At 35.9% G+C, this 26,183-nt stretch overlaps 1 protein-coding gene and 1 pseudogene across 1 annotated transcript in view; one reads left to right on the top strand and one right to left on the bottom strand.

Moving 5' to 3' along the window:
- Positions 1-26,183, bottom strand: part of LRP1B (LDL receptor related protein 1B) — a 2,279,180-nt gene that overhangs the window by 999,666 nt on the left and 1,253,331 nt on the right. Inside the window, 2 exon segments of the mRNA XM_043994810.1 lie at positions 1,527-1,746; positions 10,927-11,107. Coding sequence (XP_043850745.1) covers positions 1,527-1,746; positions 10,927-11,107 — 401 coding nt within the window.
- LOC122746106 lies at positions 14,632-15,833 on the top strand (annotated as a pseudogene).

Below are 26,183 nucleotides of genomic sequence, written 5' to 3'. Positions count from 1 at the left end.
ACCAAACACAAATTAATGATGGGAGCAAAGAGGTAGAATTTCCACTGAAAACTATTAACCCTTATTGAAGAAAATATCACTATCCTTGCTGAGGCTCCTTTAACAAAATTTCTATTCCTTGGATCATGAGTTGTAACACAGCATTAATTTTGATACAAGAACATGAATTACTAGTTAAAAGTCAGGTAAATAGCAGTGCTTGATTATTATACTAATTGTATTAATATGTTTCATTAAAATTTCAAAAACAAAAGAAGATATCAGGGTGTGGCAAAATTAATGCAAGCTTTTTATCTGAACCAGTCAAATCCTGTTACACCAGGGTCAGGAAAGAAGTGAGTCATATCTCTAATCAGAAAATGAAGGAAATGTATGGGTAATCTAGACGCAAAATACCTATCTTTGACTTAGTTAACTTCAGAGCACTGACAAAAGTCCTTTTCCCCAAGACTTATCTGATACTTGCCAATCTCTAATTCAATTTGAATGTGTAAATAAGCTCAAAAGGAGACATTCATCAAAGTGCTATGCTATGGTATAATATTAAAGTGAACAAGCATTTATTGAGTGACTACTATGTATAACATTGTATACATGTTGCTATCCTTCTGTGTGAAATAAGCATTTGTTACCTGAATTATTGCTAATATAAAACAATAAGTAAAACTGACTTAACTAATTAGTGGAGTTCCTACATGCAAACAAGATTCCGTGGAATGACAAGAGGTTTGAGATATGGGAAACAAATTGTGGAGGATCTTCTTAATTTAAAATATAACTCACATCCTATCATTTAGATGGAAGATGGTTGCTGTCTATGTTGTCATGTGGGATTAAGGTGTTAAAAATGAGAATACCGGGGTGACTTTGTGCCTGTGTTTATTTTACCCTTGCTTCCTACCCCCAATACTGCAATAATCATTTTAATCACCCTTCTAAACAAGGGAGAGTCAAGCTTATAACCTATCAAATTCACCACCTTTTGGCTCAACAGACAATGACTCTACCAGGAGAGGTAAGAGACAGCCTTCATTTAAGCCAGTTGGCCAAGAGCTCAGCACATTCATGCCATAAGTTAGTTTGTACCCCTATGTTAAACCCTTTCATTAGGACGTTAGCTTTGACTGCATTATGTTCTCCATTTGAACAAATGCTCCATAATTACTTTGTCATTTGATGTGGGTTAAAATGCCAGCTGTAAATGCTAAAGATCTTTGAGTATGCAGTCAAGTGGCACAGTCATAGCATATTTCCTGTAATACAGGGAAACTGGGTTTTAAAACAACTCTGATGTCCTGAAAGCTTAAAAAAAATCCTTGGCATACTGCAGAGAGCTGCGCCTGGTCTCCTGGAGGTGAGTGCCAGCTGCACTGCTTTCAGCTCAGCCGACTTTGGCTACCCCGCAGAGACTATTGGCAGCAACCTCAGAGGGGTAAAAATAAACTTGAAAGTATTTTTAACACAACACAACAAGGCTCTGGGAAAGGAAAAGCCTGTGGGTAAAAACAGCAGCATTTGTCCTTTACCTTCCTGTTAGTTCCATTCAAAAACACTTTTTCAATATGATCATAATAGGCATCACACCAGTACAATGTGTTGGTGTGAGAGTCCAGAGTTAAACCATTTGGCCACAGCATCTTTGAAGTCACAAAAATCTGTCGATTGAAGCCATCCATCCAGGCCTTCTCAATTCTTCCCACGCTGTCATCTATTTCATCCTCCTCCCAGTCTGTCCAATACATCCATCTAAGAAATGACAAATAAGAGCATAAAAACATTATTTTAATCAGACACCTAACCAAAAAAGGTCTTCATCAGAGGTTATAACATAAAAAAATGTCAATCTGGTCTTTTTCTATATGCTTATTCATAATCCAAGGCCACTGTCAATAAAGTGCCTAGGGAAGTAGAGCCTTGGCAATTACCTGCTAAATCTAATCAATGTAGACAGTCCATCTGGCTATGTAAAGGCAAAAAAAATGATCTGGGTTGGTTGAGGGCAAGGGTAAAATTGACAGAAAACTGTCAACTCTCTATTTCCCTTGGTATAGACAAAGTCTCAGAAGAATACTTTGTCTAGGAAATGACTTCTTTTTTTCAAGGTTTAGTGACAGGTTTTTAAGTGTTGTTCTCAACATTGAGAATATAATCAATTATGTGATTAAAAAGCAGATTGACTGACATGAGAATCCAGGACACAGTTAATGACCTACTCCAGACTTTATTTAATCTCACATGAATTATTATTTTTTTTAACGTAGGCAATTGGATTGTCTTTGTTCTAAAGGGCATAGTCATACTGGGTTTGTTTGGGCAGGTCTAATTTGTCTTCCTGATGCAAATTATCTGTGTTTTATTGCTGCTTATTACTACCCCCAAACCCACAGAGGATGATTTAGCGGCACACAACTTTAATAACAGCGGGTTAACTGACCTTGAGATTTTGAGCTTCATTTCAATCTCAAATGAAAGCAGCTATCTTAAAAAAAAATCTTTTGTGTAAGCTACAAGGAAGAGAGAAAAACCCATGGGCTTCTGTCCCAGTTCTCTCATGGGGAGGGTCAAAAACACCCCCCATGCATTGTTTTAAGGTCATGTGAAAGGCCTTGAGTTATTAATTCAATTATAAGTTTTAATTCAGCCCTCTCCACTGTCCTCCTATTAGACTGCTGTCTCCAAGAATGTCTATTATGTACATGGATCCTACACAACTATTCCTTTTTCTGTGGGCCCCCAAAAGCTGCTTAGCTTCTTGGGTGGTAGCTTTTTGGATTTTTGAGTATGCTTTCCATGATCCCCAAATGGCAGAATCACAACTGTTCAAAGACAACCATGATGCTGTTGATAAACATCTTTCTCTCCTTTGGATTTTCTTCAAATAGTGAAATTAATAGGGACATTTCATTGGTTGATAGGTTTAAATTTGGAAACATTGGCAAAAGGTTGATTGATATTCTGGACTGCAACCTATAGTCTTGAATCTACCTTGCCACTGCTGAAATTCAAATATTATGAATTACCTGCTTAAAAGTGTCTACAATTTAAATATTTTACACACATAATAAATATGTCTAGATCACTGAGACATCAAGTGACTTATCCAGGGTCCCTTAACTAGTATGTGTTAAAAGCAGTATTTGAACCCAGGTCTTTGAGGCCAGTTCTTTATCCACTATCCACTGAAATTACTTTTTCTTCCTTCTGATTTGTGTTTAACTTCTAAAGGTTCTAATATGCTTCCTACAAGAAGTCTATACATGTCAGTGGTTAGACATTATGCCACTACTACAAATATAGTAATAGTTAACATTTATGCAGTACTTAAAGGTTTACAAAGCACTTCACATTTGATCTCATTTGATGTGATCTTTCTTCTCTGTGCTGTTTTATGAAAGAATCTATCAACCAAAAAGCAGTTATTAAAAGCTTATTATTTTCTGGGCATGAGTATTAAATGCTAGAGGTACAAAGAAAAAGCAAAATTATCCCCTAACCTCAGAGAGTTTACATTCTAATGGGAGAGACAACATTTAATATGTATAGGAACATACAAGATACATATAGTATAAATGAAATATAACCTTAAAAGGAAAAGTTCTAGCAGCTGGAGCAACTAGGGTGGGCCTCCTGAAGAAGGTGGGTAATATTTAAATTTAAGAAAGCTATGAGCGGGGCAGCTAGATGGCGCACTGGATAAAGCACGGGCCCTAGATTCAGGAGGACCTGAGTTTAAATCCGACCTCAGACACTTGACACTTAATATCTGTATGACCCTGGGCAAGTCACTTAACCCTCATTGCCCCACTAAAAAAAAAAAAGTAAGTGCTATGAAGCAAAAGTGGGGAGGAAGGAAAGAATTGTTTGTGATCAGAGCCAAATAAATCCTCATGACTTTTATTCATGTATTCGAGGTGAAAAATATAAGTAATCAAATAAATGCATGACAGAAATAAGAAGTGTATTGGTCATATGCTTTGGTAAGTCCATCAGCCTTAAAGACAGCATCACCTCCCATGTCCAGACCATCATGCCTATTCCCATTCTGTTCCTTAAAGCTATCATTTTGGGAAGTAACCCTGCGGAAAAGGGGTCTGTAACATCCATACCACCACTACCATCAGGTAAGGATCAACTGCCTCTCACTTGTCAGGAAATAAAATTTAGCCAAAACAATAGTGCTGCCTGAGAGACAGACTGGAAATGTCATGTGCCAGGAAGGTCAAATCATTACCAGTGCCTCAACTTCCCCATCCCATTTAGCCCTACTGAAGATAGCCCAGAACCTAGAGTCTAAGAAAAGAGACAAGTAGAACATCCTCCAGGTCACCAACCCTTCTAACAGCCCAAGCTCACAACCAGTTTTTGGGAAGCAACTGGTAGGGATGCTACCTGCCATTTACCTCTGTTTATGTTCCCATTTTCCCTGTTTTCTCAACAGTCACAACTACTGAATTTCCAGAAAAGAAAGTTCTGATCATCAAAGCCTTTGCAATGGTTCAACATTAAAACTAAAATTTTATCAATAAAAATAGTAGCTAGAATTTATACAGTGCTTTAATCTATACAAAGCACTTTACAAATACCATGTTATTTTATCCTCATGATCCTGTGTTAACTACTATTATTATCCCTGATTTACAGATAAAGAAAGTAAGGTTAAAGGACTTGCCAAAGGTTACAAATCTAGTAAGTATATGAGGTCAGATTTGAACTCAGGTCTTCAGGACTACAAGACAAGCACTCCATTAAACAACATGCATTACCATCTCCTGGGCAGCTATATCCCAAGGACCTGGATCTTCCAATGTAATTACAGATGAAATATCTTACAGTCATGTTTTCTCCCTCTATTATAATGTGAGCATAGGTTCTATCTTGCTTTTAAAATTGTATACTAAACACTTATACAATGCTTTTTACATGTAGATAAATGCTTTTTCTTTGGTTCTTCCACTCACGTAACGGAGAACAGGAGTTAATTGATCAATGGCTTATGTACTTCACTGGCATCTATAAGAGAATATGAGGAAGGGCCTAAATTTGTTGAGTGGTAGATCCCTTGTGGTAAACTTAGGTTAGGAAATGGACAAGAGTTCCACAGGTTGAGTAGGTTAGATATTTCATATTTCATGGAATATGGATTATATGTAATCTCTCTCACTGGAGAGAAAATTTTTTTTTTTTGGAGAGAATATTCTTATTGATGAGATCACATGAAATAGAGTACTGAAGCATTTGAACATAAGTATATATTTGAAAAAGAAGATACCAATTTGGAAGAACTTAAGTACTTCATTTCTATCATATTTAATATCATAATCAAGTGGTGAGAAATATTTTATTAATATTAATAATTATTATGTCTCCTAGATATGTGGTTTCTTGGTTCATTCACTCCTTATAGTCCAAATTATACTCTAGAAATGAACTGTCAATATATGAACTGAAAAGTCCAGAGAGAGACCCTGTGGATGTTCTGTGGACCTCATATGTGACATTTATAGGACACAGACAAAAATCTCACAGTATTAGGTAAAAATCAAGTGCCAGGCATATGGTAGACTTGTTGATTACAGTTATTTCTTCCACATCACAGGAGTTAGTGGTGTGGTGTCCCCGCAATCTAGAAAATCCATGTAAAATTTTTGGCCCTCCCTTTTCACCAGATAATAAGTTAGATTTTTTTTTCTTTTTTGGGGTGTCAGTATCTTGTAAAATTTGGGTTGATATTATATAATAATATAAATATATTTTATGATTTTTGACTTTCTAAACTATGTCATCTGCAGCTTCCACAAAACTCCCCCCAAATTCCTATTTAATTTCTTATGCTGACCTGCCATATATCAAAACCACAATGGGGAAAGTCATCATGTGGAAGGGATAACTGTAATTGAGTGATTGATAGGTTGAGACAGTGTGGAAGGCTTTCAATCTGTACTGTTGGATAGACTATCCATATGCATGAGAATGTAGATCCATTTAAGTGGCTAATAAAAAGCATAGTCTAAACTTCTGAAACTACTGTCATAAATACTTCCTTCCTTCCATTCACTAAAGCATAGGGTGTGTTAGAGCTGCAAAAGTTGAGACAACTAAAAATTTGTTAGCCATAGAAGATGTAATAAAGCTTCACTATTCAGCTGCACCTTCCTGTAGATTAAAAATATTCCAAAATTATTTCTTTTAATAAATCCCCTAGATAGGAAGTAATTTTATACTGAAGTCTACTGAGGTTATAGGTATATAATTATATAAAGCATAATTTCCCCCATTATCAAGTTTATAATGAAATGCCTCAGTGCACAATTTCTAAACCTGGACAACTGAAGGTAAACAGAGATCACCCTGGACAAATTAGTGAAATATTGAGATTCCTTTTCTGAAACCACAGACTGCCATAACCTTTCTCTTAACCTTTCTCCAGAGTGACTCTCCTCCCAATTCATAAGGCTATTATCATCTAAACACTCTTTATTTCCCTCCCAGAAGGACTTAAACCTTTCACCCTCATCCCCCTCCCTTTTCTGCTCCAGAACTATTATCAAATCAATTCTCTCACTGCTCCTGGATAAGACATGTTCATCTAATTTCCATTGGCTCAACCTTTACATGCAGTGATTTTTGAAATTAAAATCCATTTTTCTTGGCCACCACTCCTCTATTAGGGGATTCTCTCCATTAGAATGTAATCTCCTCTATGGCAGTGACTAGCTTTGCTTTTATATTTGTCTCCCTAGTGCTTAGCACAGTGCCTGGAATATAGTAAGCACTAAGTAAATGCCTGTTTCTAGACAGTCTCGATGGTACAATTGAAAGATCACTGTGTCCAGAGCCAGAAAGCTCTAAGTTCAACTAGGACCTCAGACAACTTACCAGTTATTTTACTGTGGGTTGTCAATTTACTTCTATTTTAGTTTCCTCAACTGTAAAATGGGTATAATAACGGCGCCTCTTTCTCAGAGTTTTTGAGAGGATTAAATGAGATCATATTTTTTTAAGTGCTTAGCCCACAACCTGGCACATGACAGGTATTTAATAAATGTGTGCTTTTTTCTTTTCTTCTTTTTTTTTTTTGTTTTGTGGGCCAACGAGGCTTAAGAGACTTGCCCAGGGTCACACAGCTAGTGTCAGGTGTCTGAGGCTGGATTTGACCTCAGATCCTACTGAATCCAGGGCTGGTGCTTTATCCACTGAACCACCTAGTTGCCCCTCTTTTCTTCCATGTTGACTAATTGACTGATGCACATGTGTTATATCACTTTCTGGAATAACTGGGAGAATCCATGTTAAATTAAAGAATCACAGAATCTTAGGGCTAGAAGGGATCTTTTATTTTTTTTAGTGCAAAGTCTTCATTTTATAGCTGAGAAAACTGATGCAGAAAAACTAATTTGTCTAAAGTCAATGGCAGTGCCAAGTGGGTCTCCCAAGTCCTGGGTCAATATTCTTTCCATTTTACCATATTGTAACAGTAGTGCCATCTCTAAAATAAAGTGAGAAGCTGATGAAACTATCTTCTTCCTCTCCAATAAGAGGTAGTAAACTGTAGGTACAGTATGACATTGTCACCACTCTGGTGTGAGCTCTCATCCCCTCACACCTGGACTATTGCAACAACTTCCTATGATCTCCCTCTCACAAGTCGCACCCCACTCTAATCTATTCTCTATTCAGTTGTCAAAGTGATCTTCCTAAAATATAGGTTCAACTATATCATCATTCCTATTCAATAAACTACAGTGGCTCCCTATTACTTCTAGGATCAAATATAAAGTCTTCTGGCTTTTAAAGCCCTTCATAATGTGCCATGCTCTTCCACTCTCCCTACACCCCACCTCCATATCTACAAGTCAGTGATATTGACCTCCTTGGTGTTTTTGAACAAGATACTTCAGTTCTGACTTGGGGCATTTTCCCTGGCTGTTCTCCATACCTGTAATGCTCCCTGTCCTCATTCCTGTCTCCTGGCTTGTTTTATGTCCCAAATGAAATTGCAGCTTCTATAGGAAGTCTTTCTTAATACTCAATTCTAGTGTCCTTCCTCTATGGATTATTTCCAATTTATCCTCTATGTAGCTTAATTGTACTTGCATCTTTTCTCCCCTTTTAAAGGATGAAGAGAATTTTTTGTAACTTGGTATGTCCAGCACTTACCACAATGCCTAACATAGAGGAGGTGGCTAATAAATGTTTATTGACCGACTAATTTAAGGTGCAGTGCCTAAAATATACTGTGTGCTTAATTAGTACTTTATCATTTATCATCCTTCAAGGCAGGGTTCTGTGTTTGGGGCTTGCGGAGAGTGGTGGTAGTATTATGAAATATCTGAAAGTTTAAAAAATTTTTAAATCAATAAACAAAATAAATGCAGACCTTCTGGTACACATCTATCCCCATATTTTATTCTAAAGTTCTAGCCAGCAGTAGGTAATAGAATACAACCCTGTGGAATGTTGTGTACTCTAGGCTTCCAAAGAAGAGATTTCAAAGAGTTCATAGAAAAGGTTGGTAGGATCCTAGGGCCCAAAATTTTATTTGAAAATTCAGTACAAGAAACCTGGGAAGCTCCCAAGAATGAAAGTTTGATGGCACAACATTAAGAAGGAAGAAAAAAATAACTTTATAAAAGGGATTGGCATGGAGGCCCTGCAAATTCATTAACTAGTTTAAAAAAAAATTAAAGGTATATAAAAGACATAGGGAAAGGAAGATAAGAAGGGATGCATCCAAAATAGTGGTAGAGTGCAAAGTTCACAACAAGCGGAGGCTGACATGAATGGTGAACACAACAAAAGGGGACATTTTAGCTATGTTTGAGCAAAATAAGCTTGAAGAAGAGAGAGGTCTGCTCTTTAGCATAGGTATGTAGATGATCTCAGACAATAGAAAGAAAGCAGAACTGATTATTCAACTTTTATTTTGCTTCTGTTTTTCCTTGCCAAAGTGAATTGTCTTCTTATTAGGAAGGACAGAACAAAATTAGTTAGCAGGGATTTGAAACACAAGGTAAATGAAGGGGTAAATAAGAGAGCATCTAACTACCCTCAATGAGTTCTAGGTACCAGAACCAGTTATCAGATTTGAAGACAACACAGAGGTGAGGATAGCTGACTTAATGGATAATAGTATTAGCTAATAATATTGGACTATTCAAAAACCAAAGTGAACTTTAACAGAAGATAATATATTCCCCATCTTGAAGGTTCTCCCATTCGAAGATGTTGTATAGATCATTAGTGAGATGAGTTGGCAAGATAATTTGACTTTCTTTCCAACTTTGACATTCTTTAATTTCGTGATTTCAAGATAAGACAAAACTGATAACCTCCTCAGAGGATATGCTTAACATACAGGCAAGTAGCAAAGTATTAATAAGAGTGTGTAGATCTAACAGGAAAGGGGAGTCTAGAATGATATAAATTTCTTTATATTTAATATTGGAAGCTCTAAGGAGCTGGGCTAGTCCCCTGTATCTGTGGAAAAAGAAAGAGGAGAACTTTGGGATATTCCTTCAAAGCCCCAGATTGAACTAACAGGTTTGGTAATTTGGCTTTACAGTTTCCTCAGGAAACTTCTCATCATTGAGAAATTGTATTATTCACAAATATTAAACCTTAATCGTATTCACATCTCATCAATAGTACGTTCTGATCTTCTGATTGGACCCTTTGACCAGAGGGAAGAGCCATGGCTTCCAGGGCTTCTATTTAAAATGAGGATTCAGTGCTGATTTCCTCTACATTTCCTATCAGCTACAATACTGTGGGACTTTTTGAGAACTCTCCATCATTCCCTGCCTTCCTTTCACCACCCCTCTACTTTTCAGTGTCTTTTTGTGTGTTGTCTTCCCCTATTAGGTTGTAAGCTCCTTGAGGGCAAGGGCTGTCTGTTTTTATTTGCACTTGTATCTTCAGTGCTTAGCAAAATGCTTGGCACATAGTTGGTACTTCATAAAGGTTTATTGAATGACTTACAGATGGTAACCCTCATACCGTGGTTAGATCATTCTTTCTGAAACTCCTGAAGCTTACTAGGGCCAATAAGATCTGTTACTAACACCTAAATCACAGAGGAAAAACAACAATAATGCTACTGTGCTACAGTCATTGAGGTAAAAAAAAAAAGTAGAGAATTGTCAGGAAGTGAATACTTCTTATATTTAATACTTTCTTATATTTATGCATGTAAGGTTTTGTTTGGGGATAAAAGAGTTGGGGAAATCTTATGATCAAGAGATATTCATGTCATATCTTTTTTTTTTTTTGAGAGGCAATTAGGGGTTAAGTGACTTGCCCAGGGTCACATAGCTAGTAAGTGTTTAGTGTCTGAGGCTGGATTTGAACTCAGGTCCTCCTGAATCCAGGGCTGGTGCTTTATCCACTGCGCCACCTAGCTGCCCCTCATGCCATATCTTTTAAAGTCCATTTATACTAATTTTGAATTACATCGTGTTCTACTTATGCAACCTTAATTTTTGTCTATGAAAAACATTATTTGCTTAGAACAAATTTCAAAAAAAAGTTCATTTCATTTAAAAAACAAAAAAGCAAACAAAAGAAAAACCTTTTTAGTAGTTTTTGTCCTGTTCATGACTTTGAATTGAATGAATTGATTGTTTAAATCACTAAGACACAGCCTGAAATTGAAAAGTAATGTGACTTTCCAAAAAATGTCAGTCAAGAAAAACTATGTCACCATTAATCTTTTTATTTCCAGTGCCTGTGTTTTGACCCATAATTTTTCTGATGAGATTTGGCCTTCATTTTCCATTCTACTTCAAGATATAGACTTGAAGAATACCAGAAAATAAATAAATAATATGTCCTAAATGTGTCATTGCCCCCATATATTGCCAAAAAGAAAGAAAGAAAGAAAAAAGTTATCTCTAATTGGTTAAAAACAGAAGTAAACTCTTTGCATACCCATTGACAGGATCAACAACAATCCCACGAGGATGAGACATCTCTCCCTCTAAGAGAGTCTTCCGACTTTGAGATGCTTTCTGGAGTCTGGCTACGCTGATGGTTTTCTTGTGGCCATCATTTGTCCAATAGAGATTATTTCCAATCCAGTCCACGGCTATGCCTTCCACATTATCAAGATCTATGATTCAAAACAAAATAAGATAAAGACAAAAAAAAAAACCAACATAAGCACAGTATTTATTACTATGAACTCAGCTTTGCTTCAGAAAGACAATTATTATTTTGGCTCTCCATAAAGGCAAAATATATACATGAAAAAGGTGATTTATGTATTTTCTTCCTATTCTATAAAATATGATGGAGCATCCCTAAGTAAGATGGATATTTTTTCATGAGTATCATTTACCTGTAATTATAGTGACCACATTTTCTGCAACAAAAATTAGGCTACCTAGTTTGACAAAGAATATTCATTTTTCCAAAACACTGTTAAAAGAACTGATCCTCTTCCTCAAACTGAAACATATGGCTGCTGTTCCTAAAACAAACACATTTTACATCCCTCACTGCTTGAATAGTTGTTTGAATAGGTAATATTTGTAGTTTTGCCAATACGAAGTTGGCAATATTTTTATCCAATATTCTGAAATAAAGTAGTTCTAAGACACGCTTAAATTAACCTTAGTTATTGGCTTCCTTTTGTATTCTTCTTTATTTGACTATTTTATTTGAATGAGAAACTCTCTCCACATGGCTTCCTTCATTCAAAGCTCATTTTGATGAAATTATCAGAACTGCTTGCACCATTTAAAACTAATGTATTAAAAGGCTGTGAAGGAAATAGTGTTTCTCATCGAAAATGATAGGAAGCACAATTAATGGAGTAAAAGAAGAAAATAAAAGAGGACATTGAATCTGGGAAAATAAATTATCATTTAGCATCATATCTACTCATCATGAAATCTTGAGCCTCATAATGGTTATTGCACATTAACATCAGATAAATCTGAATAATAATAATAATAATAATAATAAGTAATAATAATTATTATCACAAAACAATCTCCTTTCATACTATCCATAAAGTGAATAAGAGATTCATAGGATGTTTGACATAGAAGGAACTCAGAGACCATCTGGTCCAAAGCCCTCATTTTCAGATATTTTCACATACTGAATATGTTACTTTAAAAGCAAAGATTTTTCAGGACCTTCCAAGTAAAGATTAAATATAAGCCAAGATTTAGGATCCCCATGAAAGCCAAAGACCTCTAATTGCAAATTACCTCAGAGGCTATCAAGTCCAATCGCCTAATTTTACAGCTGAGAAAACTATAGCCCAGAGGTTAAAGGACATAGAGTGCAAATATTATTCTAGACCATTCAAACAGAATGGGCTGTATCAGGAAGTAATGAGTCTCCCTTCATAAGAGGTCAAAAATTAGATGTTAATTAGATGACTACTTATTGAAGAAAACAGGAACACAAATGTGAAATGTCCCTGCCTTCAAAGAGTTTATACTTTATGGGATGTGTGTGTTTATGTATGTGTGTGTGTGTGTGTATGTATGTGTATGTTTGTTTATGTGTGTATTTGTCTAGGTGTGTTGTGTTGTAAAATTTTAACTGGACCCTAATCTGTTAGCTTCTGGATGACTGGCTATCTGTAAAACTATAGCTTGCTATCTGAAAAATTATAACTGTCCCTTAAGTCCTGCCATGGTCACAATTCTGAAAGAAATTATTAACTGGCTTGCTAATCTGTAAGCTTTTAGCTGGTAAAGCTATAGCTGGCTATTAGCTGCCTAAACCAGTTTATAACGACTGTTTAAAATATCTCCCCCAACTGTTTCTCCCAAATTGATAAGAAAAAGATTAGTTAGCCTCTTTCAATTTAACAACAAAACAGGGTTTATTGAGGTGAACCAATTTAGAAATAAGAATAGAAGTAGGATAATACTACCTGACTGTGTTTTAACTTTCTCCCTGCCACTGTGAAATCTCCTCCCATGTCTCTCGATGGTGGATGTGACTGGCCACTGCCAACGCCACTTACAACCACCTAGCTGCATCTCCTTTCTCAGTCTTCCCCTTTCATTGTCAGCTGCGCCTGCTCTCCATAGAGTACCTCTTCACTCCTCTGCTCTCTCCTTCACTCTTCCTCTTCTCACTCTCCCTTCTTATGTCTCTAACCCTCAGGCTATATAGCCCTTTTTCCTCTCAGAAACCTCAGACGAGACCACCCATGCACGCCAAGCTAATTTGTTGGTGCCCCCAGGGCCAGGCCCAAGGCCGGCCCAGGCACTAAGCCTGGGTTGGAGCCGGGGGCTGGGCTGAGGAAGCTGGCACATGCCTGAGGCCTTTCATGTACCTTCCCACTGAGCTGGGTGTGGGCATGTGAGGCTTACGTGCCTGGGGCAGTTTCAGGGAGAGCAGTTGCACTGGGGGAGGGGCAGCCTGTTCGGGCACCTAAGGCTAATTTTAGCCTGGCTAAAATGGATAAACAGATACTTGAAGTTACTTTATATATATATATATATATATGGAAATATATTTTAAATATATATATGGAAATATATTTTAAATATATATAAAGTAACTTCAAGGGGGGAGGGTACTAATTAGTATGGGGGTATGGGGAGAAGGGAAGAATAAAGAACAGCTTTCTTTAAGATATATTTCCATTGTGCATTAAAGTAATGTAAGAATGTTCTTGTTGTTTTTTGTCCTTTTTTCTTGAAGAAGATTGTGACAGAATTAGATTTAAATGAGGGAGGGCTGTGCAAAGTCACTAGCTTCAACTTTCTCCTCCAGAGTCATCTGGGTCCAGTGGTAAGATATGTTATCAGAACTAATAGAGGTGGCCCTGGATGTTTAAGGCAATTGGGGTTACATGACTTATCCAGGGTCACACAGCTAGTAACTGTCTGAGGTCACATGTGAACTTAGATTCTCTTAACTTCAAGGCCAGTTCTCTACCCACTGTACCACCTAGCTGCCCCAAGGATTTTCTTCTAGGAACTGGCAAAAGCCTTACAAAGTGGAAAGTCCTAAATGAATATCAGCTATTATAAGTAACAGAAGATATCAAATTGTTATTTTTTGTTAAAAACAATAATAATAAATATCAGCTATTATTATTATGGTTCCCAAATGAGTTGCTGAAGAAAACAAAGTAGCTCCCAAATTTAAAAGTTGTAAATTATGAAATTCCAGATTAATGGAATATTATAAACTAGCTTTGCTCTTAGAGTTTAAGGACTCTTTAGAGCATATAAATTATGATCTGGAAGGCACTTAAGACACATACATTATTTCCAATTCTCATACTCCTGGTAATCTATCCCAGTAATTCTGGGGGGGAAAAACTCAGTTGCAAGTTCAACAAGTATTAACATTTATTACATTAAAAATAGCATAAGTAACTTCATTTTTCTTTTTATCCCCTATTTTGTAAAGTTAAGCTTCAACTCCATACAAGTCACTTGATTTTGGATATTTCCCCAGATTACTCCCTCTCCTGTCAGCCAATTTAAGCAATGTCATAGACTACCCCTCTACCTCTTATCTCAGTGTCCCGCAGTCCTCTCCACCAATAAGAAACCAGGTGTCTCAATCCCTCTAATCCTGTTTTTCCCTCCCTCCAAATTGTAGATTAAAAGCATAGGAACAGGACACAGGAGCCAGCTGTGCTGAGAAGATATGGTCCCTGACTGGGGCTCTAGACGAGAAGGAGTGAGTGCATGCCCGTCCAAAGGTTAAAACAAAGTGAAATACTGTAACAACACATAACTTCTTTTAATGGAGGAAAAAGAATAATACAAGATCTCATACACCTAGTTTCCCAAGAAAAAATAAAGGATGGCAGTCATAATTTCACTGCAAAGAACCTTACTTTATTTCCACAAAATATCAATAAAATGTTACCATACTTGATCTCAGTTATAACCAGATCACTTTGAACAGTATAGTCATAAGTATTCTCCAGGCTTTTGTTTTACTAACTGAACTCTATCTGAACAACAACAACATTGCCTTCCTATGGAATAACAGTTTTGGTAGTCTTTCCAGTCTGGAAATTTTAAGTATCAGCAGCAACTCCATCAGTACAATTGAACAGAATGCTTTTGTAGGTTTAGATAAACGAAAACATCTGTGTCTTGGCCAAAACAAAATCTCTCAGCTGAATCCTTATACATTAAGACCTCTAAAAAGCCTGATGGCTTTGAATTTACAAGACAATATGATAAGTTATTTTGATGTTCCAAGAGAATTTCAACTGGAAAAGATAATTTTATACAGAAATCCATGGAACTGCTCTTGTAGTCTACATAATTTACAGAAGTGGCTGAGTACCTCAAAAGTAATGCTTGAAAATGAGGGGAGCACAATATGTAGCTCTCCAGATGCCCTGAAGAACTACAGCATCAAAGTAGCACCTTACAAGAATAGATGTCATTCAAAATCACCCTTAACTACAACTCAACTTTCTAATATTCACTTGAAGTCCTCTGGCAGTACACCATTTTTGTAAAATTTAAATGACACTATGAACAATATAACAAAAAATGCAGAATCTGAGCCCATTGGCAAAAGCTGGGCCCTTCTCATCTGGTGTTATAGTTGTGGTCCTTGTAACTTCACTGCTGATTTTTATTGCTATCAGATGCCTGACATGGTATAACCTTTTCATTAGCTACAATCATCATTGCTTGAAGGAGCAAGAGTGTGAGACATATGAAGAAGATTTTACTATTTATTCCAAGTCTATTCCACAAACACCAGATACAAACCCAGAAGGAAATATAGTTATATTTGATCAATTAAATTCATTTGTAGTAGATGAAGATGGATTTATTGAAGACAAATATATAGATACTCAAGAAACACATGAAGAAAATTAATTTTGTTCACATTTTGATTCTTTGTTAATGGACTGACATTTTTTAATAAGGCATAGATTGTGTTGTGCATCAAACCAAGGCTAAAATTTACCATATTTGTTACTATATATACATACCACATACCCCACATATACCTAAAGACTTTTATGAAATGTTGTAAAAGAAAATTTTTAAGAAGTAGACAAACCCAGTAATATGAAGATCTGAAACTAATAACTTGTCAATTATTTGAACACTGGATGCTAACTCATTAATATGTACTGGCTAATGTCTTGGTATTCTGTAAGATTTACATTGGATCCTAGGTTTGGAATTGGATGAGACTTTAGAGGTCATCTATACAACCATTTCATTTCACTAATGAGGATAATGGGGCCCAGAGAATGGAAATGATTTGCCTAATGTCACACAGTTTTCAGAGGTGAGGTTTGAACCCAGATCCTCTCATTCCAAATTCAACACTGTTTTCACTATTCTATGAACAAAAGAGCTGATACTTGAAAGTGACAGTAACTGAAATTAATTAAGATTATGTTCATAAAACTAACTTGTCACTTAGAAAGGACAACTGAATGCTTTCCACTGATTCAGTGGATTTTCTCTAACTTTGGTGGTGATTTAAAACAGTGGTTTAAGTGTACCTTACACTGGTGTAATCACTGGTTTTAGTAAAGTGGAACAGTCCTAACTGCACTGACATGCTATCTAGGAACAAAAGTGAAATATGCAACTTGTTGCTTGTCCTTTGTTCCAGAAGAGGACAATGACATTAGGTGATGCCATGAATTGCAGTGAATTAGATTTTAAACGAGGGAGAACTGTGCAAGGTCACCAACCTCAGTCTTCTTCAGAGCCATCTAGGTCCAGTGACAAGAAATATATCAGGACAACTGGAGGTGGCCCCAGATGTTTAAGGCAATTGGGGTTAGGTGACTTGCCCAGATCACACAGCTAGTAAGTTTCTGAGATAAGATTTGAACTCAGATCCTCCCATCTTCAGGACCTGTGCTCTATCTACTGTTCCACCTAGCTGCTACCCCCCAACATATATTTATTCCAGTCCTTCACTACCTTCTATTCAACTACTTGCAGTCATAAAATACAGTTCATTGTTGTAGATGGCTACAAGAGAGATATAATATTTATAAATAATGCCTAGGAATAACATAACTGAATTAAAAGGCTATCTAAATGAGATCAAATCATTCCTGTCATTTTCTAAACCCTGCAAATCTTTAAAGGCCCAGAACTGTGTCTTATATAACTTTGCATTTTTTATTCTATTTAACACATAGAAGATAATTGAAAACTTGCTGAACAAATAAATAAATTAGAAGTGGAATAGCAGGAATTGGAATATATTTACAAGAAATAAGAAACTACTGCTTTTTGATGGAATTTTATACAATAAAATATTTCTTTAAGTACTTAAAAAAAGCATAGGAGACAATTGTCATTGTCTTTGTCTTCATAAAGTCTTGTGCTTGATTTGTTTCTTCAATTCTATGCCTTTCTAAATAAATAGCTTGTCTATATGAAACTCAGTTTCTTTATTTCAATGAACACATTCTAGCATTTTTAATCACAAACCCTCCCACTACTGGGGAAAAAATATTCAGATTCTTACTACTAATCAATGTGTGCCCTGACTCAGGAGAGCTAATATATCTTGTGATTTGATCTAACTGAAAATCCCATTATAGTGAATCAGATATGTTTCCAATCTCACTAAGCTATTTGCTTCATTACCATCCAGAGAGAGTAATTTTCACAGGTTAATTGTGCCTATAGTTAGGGGGAAAAAGTTTAATTTTGTCTTGACATTATTGGCACTTAATTTACTGGGCACCTTCTTCTTCAGGTATGTTGGAAAGGGACTAGCTTGTTGCTACTTTTCATACCATTTATCATAATATATAGCTCTGATATTATCTTGTTATTTTCCTTTCAAAAACCGCACAGCATTTGAAGTCTCTCCTAGAATGGAGATTCTCCCTTCACTGTCTTCACTTTTTTTAATTATAAATTTCCTTTTGAATACCAAGTTGAGACTCCTCCCTGCCCTTTTAGATGAATTATATAAAATTTAAGAATTTACTTTTATGTGCTTTCCAAACAGACACTTCTTATTTATAACCATATCATTAATAAGATCAATTAGGGCCTTCTTGCTACAAACTACATTCCTTTTTATTCCTCTCTTTGAACAATACTTCGGTTACATTTCTTTGCTAATCTGTCTAGCTACCATAACTTTAGGAATTAAAACTTACATTTACATAGTGTTTTAAGTAGAATAAATCACACCTGTAGGAGTATATCAACTCCATAGGAAAGAGAAAAAGAAATTGAGGCTCTGAGAAATAAGATAATTTGCCCAATTATTCATTACCAATAACAGAACAAAGTCAGAATAAGAATTGACTTTAATTGTGTGGGGACCAATTTTTAATTGGGGAGTGTTAGCTAAGCAGCTCGCCACAATATTGGGGCAAGGAAGGAGACTGGCAGCCTCCCTCAAAATAGAACAGGATTTATTTTAACAAGCACGAACTTAAAAAAAAAAAAAAAACCACAAACAGGATCAGTAGGATCAAGAGAAAGGAAATAAAATGGGGAAAGGGAAATTAGACAACCTGAAAAAATAACACCGACCAGGAATCAGCTGGGAATACACAGCCCTGCTCCTGTCGCCTTCCAGCTTCCAGCTAGAATGGCCACTTCTCCCTGTTCCCTGAAATCCCACACAGCCCCAGTCAATGGGATGGCCACTCTGACAGTCACATGACTGCCCTCACTAGGCTTCCAATCATAATAATTTTACCAGGCCCATGTAGGCATCAGCAAGTGGTAATGACGTGAGGTGCCAAAGCCATGGAAACGGCTACAACCCATGGGTGGAGCACCATGCAGTTTGTGGAGCCCCAGGCCAGTGCGCACCAAGGCATAAAAACCTCAAATAACAATTCTTTACAATTGGAAATAGACGTTACAGAGTAGATGAATAAAGATATAATAATAAAGATATATAATAAAGATTATAGTTGAATTGTAAAGGATAAGAATTTGAAGAAGGAGAACAGGCCTCATCTTGCCATTAATTTTGGGACAGAAATTGTATTTTTTTTTAAAAAGTAGTATCGTTCTCTTAATATCTAATTGGGGATATCATTAGAACAAATTAGATAATGAAACATATGCCTCATTTCCTCTACTGGAGAGAGAAGAATGGCAAACAGGTTGAGAGTAGGGGAAAATGTAAAATGTTTGAAGTTTTCTTTCCTTTTCTGTTCAAAGGGGTGGCAGTTTTACCTTCCTTTCACATGGAAATATAAAGCCATTGTGTGAACCTGAATCATTTATACATTCATTATGCATCTACTATGTTCAGGTCTGGGTGGTAATAGAAAAAGAACTGACTCTATAGTCAGAGGACCTGGAGGGTTTTATGAGTCAATAAACTTAATATGAATCAACACAGTGACATGAAAGCCAAATAAAACTAATAAAATCTTAGGGAATATCAAAAAGTTTATTGCGTCCAGGGCAAGTAAGTGATGACCTAACTGCATTCAGCCCTTGTCTGCCCACATTTGGACAATTAATTCCATGTAGTTCGGAACATCTTCGTTTAGAAAAGACATTAAGTAAGTAGAAATGTATACAAAGATTATCAAGAAGAATACCTCATGGATGCTGGAAAGAATTGGAAGTGTTCAACCTGGAGAAGAGAGGGCTTAAGAGAGAATGTGATAACTGTCCTTAAGTATTTGAAGGGTAGTCACATGGAAAGAATACCCTGAGGCCAAGAGTCACACAGCTAGTATCTCAGGAATAATTTGTCTTGTTCTCATGAGTCCTAAAACGGAGAAATAAGAACAATCCATGGAAATAGCTGAGGGGAGATTTAGGTTTAATGTGAAACAAGAGCAACAAAATCCTCCTTATGGTAATATTAAAAAACAAAATGGGCTGTTTCAGGAAGTAGTGGGTACCCCTTCATTAGAAGTCTGAAATTGGGGCAGCTAGGTGGCGCAGTGGATAGAGCACCAGCCCTGGAGTCAGGAGGACCTGAGTTCAAATCCGACCACAGACACTTAACACTTACTAGCTGTGTGACCCTGGGCAAGTCACTTAACCCCAATTGCCCTGCAAAAAAAAAAGTCTGAAATTAAAAGTTTGATGATCACTTTTTGAGGATAAGAAGACTACAGGAAAACAGGTTTAAAGAAGGGGATCTTAAAATCTAGTCCATCTCCATCCTGATAAAATGACATATCATGTTAAAAATTTATAAAGCTGAAAGTCTTATGTAAGTGTTACCTATTTATCACCATTGTCATCATTTGACAAAGAAAAGTGAGGCCAAAAGAAGTTGAGACCTGCCTAAAATCACATAGGTAATTAATGGCAAAGATGAGATTTTAACCCACGTCCTCTGATGCCAAATCCAGTAATCTTTCCACTGTATCATACTGACATTCTTAGGTACAATATGAGCTGTATGGCCTGTGATGAAATCATGGACCTTCTGAAACATTCAAGTATATATAGTACACAGAGAAAGGACTAAGATGATTATCTAAAGAAGTATGAGAAAAATGTATTTCTTCCTTCTATAATCTGGATGTTTCAGGTGAAAATGTTCTTTTGGCTTGAGTTATCAGAGTAATTAAATCTATTTTCCGCTTCACTTTGCATGCATAAACACATGTTCAAGTAATTTTAGTTTAACATTTTGAAAAATGGACACAATCCTTGAAAAAGTCATGAAAAATCCACATCATCAAAAGCCTGGCCTCACAACAAATTACACAGTTCACTAAAGTGAAAAATTCTAGGAAGAACAGAATTGTTCTTTGCTAAGAATAACTGCCATTAAGGAAATTGTGATTGATTGATATATGATTAAATCTATCTGAACAAAATCACAGTCACTGTTTGGATTTAAAAGAAATAAATTAAACAGAAGGTTTTTTTTTTAAAATGAAGCTAATCTAGTTAACAATAATAAAACATGCAAAATGTCTACAAAGATAACTTTCTCAAGCCAAAACATCATTAAAGTTCTTTTTAGATCATAGATATTAAATATTCAAAGAGAAGAAGGGGATTAGACTTTCAATATTCCTTAAGTATAACCCTCAGTTACTAAAATATATATTCTAACACTCCTCAAAACAAAACCATGCCACCAGTTTGAGTTTTTATTAATGAACTTATCCTCCTTCTGTTCAAGGGTCATCTTTATGCATAATGTTTTGCAAAAATAATAATTTGATCTATTCATAGATATGTGGATATGTTTAAAAATGAACATTTCTTTGAAAAAGATCTTGTAGATTTAACAAAGAAAATATTTTCTTTTGATTCTATAGGCCTGTTCTTATCATAGATATTACTCTCTACCATGGGGGTATGTGTAAAAGGAATTTTTTCCCCCTTTGGCAATCTTAGCTACAAAATGTCATGACGTTTTGTGACTGGTTATGGTGTACCATGGAGAACTTTAATGGTCTTTCTGGACTCTCTCTCTCTCCTGCATTCTTTGAATTTTTGAAGCTAACAAGCCTTAGACTCAACCCAGATCCTGGGACAAATTGTGACTATAAGCAGGTAAGATAAAGGGAGCTCTGGATTCAGGGCTCATCAATCCAATATTGAATGTTTTGCTCCTGGTTTTGCTATGCCTCCATTTCTAAATTTTCAATGGAACTGGATCTCAGACTTTCAGACATTGTGACATTATCTGCCTGTACTCTCTTAGGGCAGCCAAGTGACAAAATGGATAGAATGCTATGCCTGGAGTCAGGAAGATTCATCTTCCTGAGTTCAAATCTGACCTAAGACACTTAGTAGCTTTTTGAACCTGAATGAATTGCTTAACCCAGTTTGCCTCAGTTTCCCCAAGTCTAAAATAAGCTGAAGAAGGAAATGACCTACTACTTCAGTATCCTTGCCAAGAAAACATCAAATGGTGTCATAAAGAGTCAGATATGACTGAAAAACAGCTGAACAACACTCTCATTCCTTTGTAACTGTTCTAGGTACCTACTCTATACCCCACCACCCAATTTCCCCTGCTATTTCCTGCCCCTGAACAAAGAAATAAGAGCAAGAAAACAAGAAGCACTACAAATATGACAGTTGGCAGTTTACAAAGTGTTTTCACTTACATTATCTATTTGATCCCCACAAAAATCACATAAAATAAAAAGGAAAACAACTCCCCATTTTATAGATTAGGGAACTAAAGCCAAATTAAGGATAAGGGAGATTAAGTGACTCAAAATTCTAAATTGAATCTTTTGCATAACTTAATCCTGAATAACTACTCTAAGTCTTTCCTGGAACCATCATATACCCATCAATTAACATATCTAAGGAGTGCATTACTTAGGTCTCCACAAATTAATTGCCATGTTTCGGTCTATTATCTTGCATCACAATGCAATTACCCAACACTTCCATTTATATTTGCGTTTCAAAATAGCATAGTTTTCTTATTTCAGAAATGTTAAGATATTTTAATGAACTTTGGGCTTTATTAATCTTTATGTGGGTTCTGGGATTAAGAAATTTGAGTTAATGTTTCCTAATTGTTTTTCCAACTGGTCGACCAACTCTGTGGTGGTATAGTAAATAGAGACCTCAGCCTAGATTCGGGGACACTGAGTTCAAATCTGGTCTCAGACACTTTAGTAGCTGTTTGGTCTTAGGGGAGTCATTTGACTCAGTGTCCTCAACTGTAAAATGAAGATTGAAACAGCATCTACCTTGCAAGTCCATTGTGAGGAGCAAATGAGATATCTGCAAAACACTTAGTATAATGCCTAGCACATAGTAGGCAGTATATAAATGCTTATCTCCCTCTTCTCTACCAGTTGATAAATGTCTTACTCACTAGAGAACATAGATACTATCTTCAGTCAGAATTATTTCCCCTTTTATGAAAAGTCATAGTCTTAAGATTCATAAAGTCAACCTTTGTGGTTCATTCATCAACAGATAAAATAGAAGAAGAAAGGGGGGCTAATTTCTTACATTAAAGGCAATGACAATTTCGATCCCATTGTCATAAATAATGCCACTAAACTATTTTACACTGGCTATGAAACAGTTAAATTTATAAATGAATCAATAATAGTGGTTTCCGAAGTGTGGTCCAGGTAACTGGAAAGGTCCTTGAGAGACTTTCAGGGTATCAATGAGGCAATAATTATTTTCATAATAATACTAAAATGTTTAAATTTCTAATATGATATATTAACAGATAAAGCACTTAAAAACTCTTGGGGGAGACCTCAACAACTTTTAAAAGTGTAGAGGGATCCTGAGTTTCAAAAACTTTCTTGGTTTCAAACTGCTTTTGTTATTGAATAATGCTACTAGTCTCTGTATTTACCACTTCCATGGTCCCTCATTTAGGCCACTTGGTTTGCTAAGCCATGTCAAGGAATGAGTAGCTAAGTGTTTAGAGATGTTTAAATAAGGAAAACAATAGGGACAGCTAGGTAGTGCAGTAGATAAAGCACTGGCCCTGGATTCAGGAGGACCTGAGATCAAAGCTGGCCTCAGACACTTGATACTTACTAGCTGTGTAACCCTGGGCAAGTCACTTAACCCTCATTGCCCTGCAAAGAAAAACAAAACAAAAGAAAACAAAAAAAAGAAGGAAAATACTGTCTAATGATCTATCCTTTTACCCTGAGTTGTCAGGTTATACATAAGCCAGTGTTTCTTTTCTGAATATGCCTTCTGGATATCAAATTGTGGAAAGCAGTAGTAAGCTAAAGAACTTTGGATGAGCCACTCCTGGTTATCCCCTCACATTCCTTGAATATTGCTTTCTCTGCCATTTCTCCATTTTGTGTCTTGCCCAGTAAGGTAACAAGAGACCTCTGGTGTGGAATATCATCCTAATACTGTATTAGGGGCATGTAAGGATTTACAAGACATCCTTTAAGCAGTGGCTACTAATATATGAATTATAGACCTTGAGAAGACACATAATTTTGTTTTGTCTTCTATCTATAAGTTCATCACATATTTTCCTTTGATCTTTATTTAGGTCTAACAAAATTTTCAACATGAGTTAGGATACAAATATACAAACATACCTTTAGGCTTATTACATATTACCCTCCTTGAAGTCCTTTATATTCTAACCAAACTGGCCTACTTGGAGTTGTCCATGTACAATATTCTTTTTGTTTTTACTTTATATCATTTTCCTAACTACATGTATAAACAACTTTTAACATTCATTTAAATTTTTTTGAGTTCCAAATTCTCTCCCTTCCTCTCTGTGCAAGTATGCAAAAAGTGTTTCCTTATTAGTCATGTTGTAAAGGAAGACAGACAGACACACACAACCCTACAAAAATATAAAGAAAGTGAAAAACAGTATGCTTCAATTTGCATTCATACCTCATCAGTTCATTCATTCCCTGGAGATGGATAGCATTTTTTTCATCCTGAGTCTTCTGGAATTGTTTTAGATCATTATAATGCTAAGAAGAGCTAAGTCATTCACAGCTGATGTTTGCACAATATTGCTCTTCATGTGTACAATGTTCTCTTGGTTCTGCTCACTGTACTCACGTAAGTCCAAGTTTTTCTGAAATCATTCTGCTCATCAATTCTAATAGCACAATAGTATTTCATTATAATAAGATACCACAATTTGTTCAGCTATTCCCCAGTTGATGGATAACCCATGATTTCTAATTCTTTGCAATCAAAAAAAGAGCACTATAAATATTTTTGTAAAAAATTGGTCCTCCCCTTCCCTTTTTCCTCTCTTTGGGATATAGACCTAGTAGTGGTATTACTAGATCAAAGGGTATACACAGCCCTTTGAGCATAGTTCCAAATTGTTCTCCAGAATGGTTGGATAAGTTCATATACATCATTCTACCTCCCATTTCCATGTCTTTGCATAGTCTTGGAATGCTTTGCTTCTCCACCTCTCCCTCACAGAGTCTATAGCTCCTTTGAAACCTCAACTAGAGTGCCACCCCTCATGGAAAACCTATCCTTATTTCTCTAGTTGTTAATGCCTTCTTTTCTGTTATTATTTTGTGTTTAATTTTCTAAATATACATTGCTCTACCCCAATACAATATAAGATTCTTGAAAGAGAACTATTTGTTTTCTTTTGTTTTTTTTTTTTACTTTATATTTCCAGTGCCTACCACTGTGCTTGGTGTAGCATACAAAGGTGTATAATAAGTGTTTGTTAAAGTAAATGGAATATATAGTATGTTTCACACATTGTTGCTTTTCAAATATCCATAAAGAAATTCTGTTATGAAGGATAAAATATAAATTCATCTTAAAAATCATTTCTGAATTCATAGTGGCCTCTATCATCCATTTTTGCCATTCCTTGATTGCTAACAGCACAACTACTACCATTGTGTATGTGGTGGGGTGGAGATCCTCACACTTGAAAAGGTTGGGAACTGCTACTTTTATGTTCTTACAATAGCCAATTTCCCTTGCTTACAAGGGGAAAACAAGGTTCAATTGAGCTCAAGTACTTGAAGGCAAAATATCATGTCTAATCCTGGATTTTCTATTGAATAATGTGGAGTAGGTAATAATTTATTTTAAAATAGTTTGGGACTTATTAGTATTAAATTACTTAATCTCTTTTATACCAGATGAAAAGGAAATCCTATTAGCAGTCACTTGAGCAATTTAATCTTACTGAAAGTAGCTTTTTAAGTTCCTCTGCCATAGATGTTTCATGTATTTGCAATCAGTCATTTTAACATTCAAACAGTAGCATCAGTTTTCATTGAACTTAAAGAGAGTAAGGTTGAGCACAATTTGCTTAAGTAGCATATTCAGTGAGAAATGTTTAATGATTTGTATATTATGAACACATAATTCTAAGTTTCTGGGTGCAGGAACACTGCATAGAATATTAGATTTTATCATGGTGTTTGTTAGTTTTGGTAAATGCTTTTCTTTTTCTTTTTTCTTTCTTGTTATAATGGAGAGGATAAGGAAGGATACATTAGGAAACATAGGGATTTAAAAAATTAGTATAACCAGTAGGTGGTGCTATAAGGAATGGTTTGGTAATATGAAAGTAATACCATTGGGGATATTGTGGATTTATCCCAGGGTGTGTCCACTCTTCTCAGACTACATCTTCAGTGTACAATCATTGATACTAAAAAACAGCAATAACCATCAGCATTAGTCTATTCTGGCTTCTGACACTAAAAGTTTGTTTCTTTTAATTTTTTTTCCATTTGTTTCTTTATTTTTCTTCTATTGAGCAGAGGTTGTAGCCACTGAAGCCACTCCTGCAAATCTCAGAATCCAATCTCTTAA

This window comes from Dromiciops gliroides, chromosome 3 (genome assembly GCF_019393635.1).
Source record: "Dromiciops gliroides isolate mDroGli1 chromosome 3, mDroGli1.pri, whole genome shotgun sequence".
NCBI lineage: Eukaryota > Metazoa > Chordata > Mammalia > Microbiotheria > Microbiotheriidae > Dromiciops > Dromiciops gliroides.
Note: the sequence above shows the minus strand (reverse complement) of the source record. Positions and strands in the feature narration are given on the sequence as shown.